Here is an 8,551-nt window from a genome sequence, read left to right as displayed (position 1 = left end):
GTAAAAAGTGAAGTTCTTAGTAATACATGATCCATAATACAATGTGCGAAACTGCACTAGGATTACACTGACTTTACTTACATGTCAATTTGATATCTGAAGACCGTGCTCACCAGGAAGAATATCGAAAGAAATAGTCTTCCATAAATGTAACAAAATACACAGGAGGTTGAAACGTTGCAGTGTTTTATTACATTTATGGAGCAATAAAGGATTTTTTCTATATTCTTCCTGGCAAGTGCTGACTTCAAAAATAGACTTTGGATTTCTCGGATGTATTTGGACTGTGTCGCTGCATTTTTTGCATATTTACTTACATGTCAGTCTTCCATTTTTGACAGTTTCCGTTTAACGTGTCTGGGTGGTTCCCAGGTATCGCTATCGTCAGTGTCAATTTCTTCTTCTTCGTCCTGATCATCCAAAAAATCTTCCTCTTCCTCAATTTCAAATGGATCCAGCCCGGCGTCCTCTCTCTGCAGGCGATCTGCAAACCATTCCCTCACCTGCTCATAACCCATCCGTGATTTCGCCACCAGGTCATCCAAGTCTTCCTCATTAAGATATTTGTGCATTAAGTAGTAGTCTTTAAGTAACGCTTTTCCAGTCTTGTGTTTTACTGGAGCTGGTGTCCATTCCCAGCTATTTGCTCTTCGTGATCCTTTGGGACGACCTCTGGGCCTCCCTCTTCCTCTACCCCTTGGCCGGCCTCGTCCTCTCTTTCGTACAAAGCCCTGCCCATTGACGGCATTAGGTGACAGATTGCCGTTCACTTGATATTGGTAAAACCACTTCAAATGATTGTTTTTAGCAGCGTACCTGGAGTCTCCAAACCACCCAATGATATCACATCTTGCAAGACCAGTCTCCTCCGAAAGTTTATCATAGTCATCCCCTGTGGGCCACTGGTTACGGACAAAGAAATTTTTAAGCACGTTTAGTTGCTGTGGGGTCTTTTTCCCAAGTTTACTAGCAAGAGCAGCTCCCGCTTTTACATAAGCATTTTCCGAATCCATCTCTTCCTTAATGCTTTCTTCTTCGATAAAAACTCTGGGCTCATCCTTTATGCTGGATCGCCTTTTCTCAGCGAACCAAGCATCGATTTCTCGTCTTGTTAGTTTGCTAAGGACCCTTAACTTGTTTAACTCTTCGTCCGTCGGTACGTTGTTTCGGTGATAGCTTTCCTCCAGGACTTGTAACTGTTCCACAGTCTTTTCTTTGAATCTCTGGGGGGTAAAATCTGGGAAAGCATTCCAGTTTTGCCTACGCTGCGGTGTTACAACAGGAAGAGTCGGGGAGTCTGTCGTTTCGTCGCTAGAATCAATAATTATAGTTCCGCTATCGCTTGGGAAATGGATACCGTGGCTCCCCTTGGAATTTCTTTGGTTGTATCTAGTATCGCTAAACCATTTCTTGATTTCACCTTTTGTCAATCCTGTGAACCTTATTAACCGGTCAATTTCATAATTACTTGGAAATGGGTTCTTTAGATAGCTAATTTTGAGGGCGGTCAGCTGCTCTTTCGATTTCTTTGAGCGCATATTAAATATGTCACTTATCATGGTGGGCTCCTGCTTGGGAAGTTGAGCACTGGGAATAGCAGCCACTCTCTTGGTTTCAGACACTGCTTGGGTTTGGGGAAGTTGGCTCGCCTGGAAGTGGGCAGTAGTTGGGACACCGGCCACCGTCAGCGCTATTGGTGTGGTCACGGGTATTGTGTTGGTTCCTCCGACTTGGGCAAGCACAAGGCTAGGCTGGCCAACTATTTGGCACGCCTGTAAGATAGAAGGCAGACCATTGGCAGATGAAGAAATATGAGCAGGGAAAACAGTAATTGTCTGTGGGACCGTGTGTACTGTGCCATTAAATTGCTTTCTTCGAGCGTCCTCCACTTCTTCAGGTGTCCAGCTAACACCGTGCTTTAGTCGTTGTGCTGAAAACCAGATTTTAATTTGTTCCTCTGTGCATTTGGTTTGTGAAGCGAGAAGGGTTATTTCGGAAACTGTTGGGTACGGAAACTTGTTGTAGTTACTCAGCAGAAGAGGGTTGCTGTCTAACGCTGCGTTGTATGTGGGAATGCTATTGATAGGGATTAAGACTTTGGAAAGGATGTTTTGCTGCGCCTGTAAAGTCGTAATCACTTGTGCCACTCCTGGTTGCAGAATATTAGCAGGCGTGATAACAGTACTTGGTAATTCTTGAGCACTTGTCACGACGATAGCGCTTTTTTTCACAGGCTCAGGAGCCACTGTAGTTGGCTTTGAATCTTTATTTTCTTGCGATTTAACTTTAGGCTCCTTCTCCTTTACCAAGTCGTTTTCTTCGGTGCCGTCTTCGGATGAGCTTTGCTGTACGCTGATTCGTTTCTTTTCTGACTTGTCCTTCATTATTTTCATTATTGGGGTCTTACTGATGGATATCGCGGAGTTTGACTCTGATTGTTCCTGGTTCTCCTCTTGGACGAAGCTTCCGTCGAACGTTAGATCGTTGACCGTTTGCTCAAATATTGATTGATTGTTGCGCTTAACCATAGTCAACTTAAAGTTGTCCTCTCCAGGATGATATTTCGTGTTGTGCTCAGAAAGTGAATCATACCGTTTGGTGAGAAAATTACACTCCACGCAAAAATAAGAAGAATTTAATACGATGTTGGGATGCTCTGAGTCCACGTGAAAGGTAAACATATTTAGGTCAGTTGTCTGAAATGAACAGTATTTACATTCGTAACCGCCTTCTACCACTTTATTTTGCTGATTGTCAGAATCATGATCTAGTGCTTCGTCCTCGCTTGATACGCTCTCAGGCACTGTGCTCTCTGGCATGGGTTGCTCCGCCGGCGTGGGAAGAGGTGGACATTCCTCGCCGTCGGAGATGACTCCTAGGTCGGTATCGTGCTCGCTGGTGAGCACCATGCAAGGAGTTTTTGTTTTCCGTTTACTTGCCATAGTGCTTGGGATCTTGTTATAAACTTGAAAAAAAAAAAAAAAAAAAAATCAAGTGTAAATCCAACGAGACACCAGCTGGCAAAATCCTCTAATGTTCCAAACGGTGTCTTAAAAAAGGGTTAAAACCTCTGGAGGATATGATGCAATGATGTAGTGCAGTAGCTTCAAGTTAAGTTCATGATGAATGTCTAGGAGAAAAAAAAAAAAAAAACAGGATAAAAATGTATTAAACATTAGGCAAGTCACAGATACTATAGTAATGTAAAGAATCATTGCAAGGATGTGTTTGCACCAGAGTTGTGGAGTCGGTAAGCCAAACCTCTGACTCCTCAATTTCCATGACACCGACTCCCTCATAGATGGCTCATATTTAAGTGATAAATTTACTGTACCACAGATTCATCTCAGCTAAAAGTCAAATAGGACAGACATATATAGGACATTTCATAACTTTCCCAAATTCTTATGAAAAAATATTCCCCACAAACTGCATTGAACTACTGTACCCAATTTATTATATATTTTAGGAGTCGGAGTTGGTCCATTTTATACCGACTCGACCAAAATGGGCTCCGACTCCACAGCCCTGGTATTATAACAGTTGATGATAAATGCACACATAACAGTAAGACTGATGGGAGTATGACCTCTACCATCAACTCCCAACCCCTCACTACCACTACCACACTGATGCAAAGAACTAACAAACATGTCAAGCACTGCAGCCCCTTTATTCTGATGATTGTATTTCAATTTCCTTTGACAAGTAATAGCATATCCTAATAAAACGATAAGGACTGCATTGGATGCCTGGGGAAAAATAGATGAGTACTAGCATAGAGTAATTGTGAATGTACCATGTACCCAAAAGAAAAAAAAAACATTGCAGAAATTAAAGCGTCAAAGAGCACTAAATGCAGAGATTAAAAAAATAAAAAAAAAAGTTTTGCAGCAAGTGTTTAAAGGGGATTCTCCTTTTAGGAAACTTTCCAGATATGTAGAGTTCATTGTTAAAAAATAAAACTGTTCTTTACACACCCTCCTAGGGGCCAGCGCGGTGTTCACCGCAGCCTCGGTCTCAGTTGTGTGGCTGCAGCGGTGACATCACTGTAGCCAGTCACTGTGCTCAGTGGCTCGTGTGGTCTACACTGAGCTGAGAGATTGGCTGAGGCGAAGACACTACGCTTGGCCCTGAGAGGGTAAGTAAAAGCAGTGGTTTTTTTTTTTCTACAGCAAACTGAACGTATTAGAAAATGTTTTCTGAAAGAGGACAACCCCTTTAAGTAAATGGTACTAAAGACAGTCAGAACTAGATTTAAGAAGTGGTTAATAATCTGGACTTCCTGCCATTAATTGCAACACTGCAGTCAGTCTTTTCCAAGATAGTGGGAAACAACAGCCAATATTAAAACTATTAAAAGTATATTTAAAAGGCGATAATTGAAAAAGGGACATTAAACGTACAAGCGCCCGTAAATATTAAAAAGAACCGGTCAAAGGTAAACCTTCAAAAATTATCTTTGAACCCCAGTCTCACTAAATATTAAGGAGTAGGTTCGATACCTTTGATTAACGGATGACAAAGGAGACATCATCTGCATTAATCAAAGCCATGAGGCTGGGTTGGATGCTCACAGTAGGAACTGAAGATGGTCTGGAAAACGCCCATTAGACCGCTTAGAGGTCATCATCATATAGCGAGATTGATGGTCAGACAATGTCGGGCTGCGGTGATTTTAGGGAAGGAGTATCGGGATGCTTCACGATAAGAGCATAGTAAACCAATGCCAGACAATAGTTGTGTACAATTCATCATCCTTCTTTCCCCTAACACCATCAGTCGGGAGGGAGCCCCCTACACTTTAGATGGATGGCCAGTGCCACCAAATATCGATGCGCTCAGTAGTCGATAATTTACTGTGTACGAGGTGCTAAAAGGGATATTGTCGTCCTTAGATGTATTTGTCACCAGACAGCAGGTAAAAGCTTCACCGAAATCCTGGGGCCAAACTTTCATATAAACAAAAACTACCATGGTCAAGAGCAAGTGCCTAGTCGTAGACTACATCATCTCACATAAAATTAAACCCTGCGTCTGCCAGAAATACAACGTAAAATTACAAAAAAGAGAGCCCAAAAAATTACAAGACACCACCATCTGGTGAACTGACTCAAGGAAACTACCCTGTGGTATATCAGCAACATTATTTTTATAAACCACTTAATGGCTGACCAAATACAAAACGCACGAGAAAGAAAGATCAAAACAACATACTACATTAGAATTTGGGGCCTATAAATATCACTACTATGGATCCACGTGCACTGACTGGAATAAGGAACACATTTCGATCCAAAAGGTTGTGAAGCAGCTGTTGTACATAAGACGGTAAAAATAGTCCCGGCTGCTGAAGATCGGAGAGGAGGCTTCAGGTCAATCAGTAATATTCCTTTATTATGGAGCTTATGATTTATTTGAAGGTTCTGCAGTAGGTGAAGGTATGAGATGTGTGTCGCTGTATACTGTTATGGTGCTAGATAGAGGTGAGAAAATCGATTTGCACAAGTCAGGTCCATTGGCCAGATCAGTAACCTGAGACTGCAGGAAGGGAGGTCTGCGAATTTATCTATCTCCCGACTCTTCTTTTGATTGGTGCGACATCATCATTGCGGTGTGATACACACACACACACACACGTCATCGCACCAGCACAGCTAATCAAGAGTCTGGAATGACAGGAGGCAAGGCGATTAGCAGGCCTCCTGTCCAGCGTATTTTTCTGAAAAATGTCAGTCTAAACATTTACGTTGCTGATTTCTGGACCAGTGCTGTGAAGAAGAAGAAAGAAAAATGTCCAAAATGGCTAAAGACCCTTCATTCTGTTAAATGCTGATGTTCTGGGAAGTGGGACCAACCATCGATCAGTGGAGAAACTACATGGGGAGAAGCTGCTGGGATCCTGCAGTCGGTGTCTGTAGGACTGGCCAGCTTCTCCTCTCAGTAGACAACCATTTTCAAATAGAATCATCTGTAGTCCTGATCCTGAGACCCCGGTAGATAAATAATTGTGTTGGGAGGTAGCCGTTCCAGCAAATTTACCCCACAAGGCCATTTATGTAATATGTGAACAGCAAAATCTCACACAGTGGTCCTCAGATCCAATGCTCAGAGATAAGCCCCTTATCATGACCATCACGTGACAGCCCCCGGTATTACGTCCGCTATATGCGGCGTCTCCCCCGGTATTACGTCCGTTACATGCGGCGTCTCCCCCGGTATTACGTCCGTTACATGCGGCGTCTCCCCCGGTATTACGTCCGTTACATGCGGCGTCTCCCCCGGTATTACGTCCGTTACATGCGGCGTCTCCCCCGGTATTACGTCCGTTACATGCGGCGTCTCCCCCGGTATTACGTCCGTTACATGCGGCGTCTCCCCCGGTATTACGTCCGTTACATGCGGCGTCTCCCCCGGTATTACGTCCGTTACATGCGGCGTCTCCCCCGGTATTACGTCCGTTACATGCGGCGTCTCCCCCGGTATTACGTCCGTTACATGCGGCGTCTCCCCCGGTATTACGTCCGTTACATGCGGCGTCTCCCCCGGTATTACGTCCGTTACATGCGGCGTCTCCCCCGTTATTGCGTCCGTTATATGCGGCGTCTCCCCCGTTATTGCGTCCGTTATATGCGGCGTCTCCCCCGTCATTACATCCGTTATATACAGTGTCCCCCCCCCATTATTACACCCAGCACACAGGCACCTCTCGGGATATGGCGGGGCAGGCTCCTTCCTCTCCGTACACAGCACACATACAGAGGGACACGTCCGTATACAGGAGCCGCAGGCCACAGTCTCGTCGTCCTGTCATTGTGCGCAGTGTAATGGCGGCCCGGGCCTGTCCCCGGTCCCCGCGGCCTCACACATCACACAGGCCCGGGGAGGAGGTGACAGGGCCGCCGTCCTCAGCGCTCATCCTCTCCATTACCTGCTCCCGCCGTCAGCTCAGCTCTCCTCCGCCGCGGCCGCCTCCTCCTTCATGGCGGCCATCTTACACATGGCGACGACACAGGGGCGGCTGCTGCCACTACTGCTGAGGGGAGACTTCTCCGCCCGCAGCCACAAAACCGGCGAATAACAATTTATTCCTTATTTTTTTCCGTGCCGATAAATTACTGAAGGAGTAGAAAAAAAAAATGTTTTTTTTTTCCCGGGAATGTGGCTGGTGGCTGCGAGGGTCGGATTTTTTTGGCGGTAATTGTAGGCGGGGAGAAAAATGGATTCTGTGGTAAATGGCTGTAACGTGAGCTCTCCTCCCACCGTGTCCTAAACACGGACAAACGTGGAGGAAAAATCACAGAAACCGCAGGAATCACATCTCCATATGCTAATTTTAGTCAAAAATATTAAGTAACTTATAATTAATCATTACATGAGGGGACAAAAACGGAGATGAAAATGCTGGCTATGCAAATTAGGTGTGAGGAGAGAGGAAATGGGGGCTGTAAACTTATCAGGGAGCTGTAAACTTATCAGGGAGCTTTGGGCAGGACAGGGTTAAACAACACCACGCCTATCCCCACCCCCCCCAAAAAAAAGTTTCCTGTCCCCCTCATCCCCCCCAAAAATACCAATGTCAGATCAGTGGACCCCATGACAGAGATGTGAGTTGAATAATCGTCCCATTTGATGAATAATGGGGTCTTTTGCGTCACCTTTCCTGTCAGAAATGTCGAAATCTGCGTCGAGGCAGTTTAAGGGTTAACCATTAAATATCCTTGTGGGGTCTTATCACAAGAATGGGGGTCCTGTGCCCTCTCGTGTGAACAGGGCAGTAATAGGTGTATATATATATATATATATATATATATATATATATATATATATATATATATATATGTCACCAATTCCCTTTACGTCGATAGAGATGAACGCGTTTCGGAAAATTAGTTTTGGGCAGGTTCGATTTGGTCTGAATTGAAAATGTTCCCATTGCCGTGAAAATAACTTTACAATATTTTCTCCAGACCCCAAAAAAATAAATGGAGGGAAGGTGTTAAAAAGTATTAAAATATATTACGCTCACTGGACTCGTTATGTCGCCGCAGCTCCCCGTTCTCCGCACCAGTGATTGGCGTCACGTGGCGGCGCGGCACGGGAGAACCGAAGTCCGGTGTGGACAACCTGGGAGAGGCGGGCGAGCGTAATGTATTTTATTATTTTAACCCTGATCCTCGAAAGAAGACAGGAAAATAGCAGCTGGCTGGCCGCCATTTTGCTGGATTCCCGTGAATCAAACCCCCAAAATTTCACATTCGTCAGAATTTTTGAGAAATTCATAACAAAAATTAAATTAGTTACTGATCGATTCGCCCATCAATCCTCTAGAGTCTAGACCATGAATGGAGCCGTGGTCTCACACGCGCATTACTAAATTAACAAAGGGGTCATGAGACTCTACTTTTTGGGATTGGTTGGGTTCCTAGAACTCGCACCCCTAGTCATATATTTATCAGGTACCCCGTGAAATCAATGCAGCTCATTCGCCATTTCTTACCAGGCTCCTTCCGAGCCCACGCCTCATTCTTTTAAAGGGGTTCTGTTAAAG

At 44.6% G+C, this 8,551-nt stretch overlaps 1 protein-coding gene across 1 annotated transcript; it reads right to left on the bottom strand.

Moving 5' to 3' along the window:
* Positions 1-316: 316 nt before the first annotated feature.
* Positions 317-7,079, bottom strand: LOC141252569 (zinc fingers and homeoboxes protein 1-like). The gene is made up of 2 exons (XM_073670533.1): positions 6,932-7,079; positions 317-3,130 (listed from the first exon to the last, which is right to left on the bottom strand). Exon 2 carries the CDS (start codon positions 2,940-2,942, stop codon positions 321-323), a length of 2,622 nt encoding a protein of 873 aa, XP_073526634.1. The 5' UTR covers positions 2,943-3,130; positions 6,932-7,079; the 3' UTR covers positions 317-320.
* Positions 7,080-8,551: the final 1,472 nt, after the last annotated feature.

This window comes from Phyllobates terribilis, unplaced genomic scaffold (genome assembly GCF_046119375.1).
Source record: "Phyllobates terribilis strain yellow unplaced genomic scaffold, ASM4611937v1 Scaffold_9153__1_contigs__length_21236, whole genome shotgun sequence".
Taxonomy (NCBI): Eukaryota; Metazoa; Chordata; class Amphibia; order Anura; family Dendrobatidae; genus Phyllobates; species Phyllobates terribilis.
Note: the sequence above shows the minus strand (reverse complement) of the source record. Positions and strands in the feature narration are given on the sequence as shown.

Excerpts from the sequence above, each read along its gene's own strand:
- LOC141252569 (XM_073670533.1), bottom strand. The coding sequence starts at position 2,942 with ATGGCAAGTAAACGGAAAACAAAAACTCCTTGCATGGTGCTCACCAGC.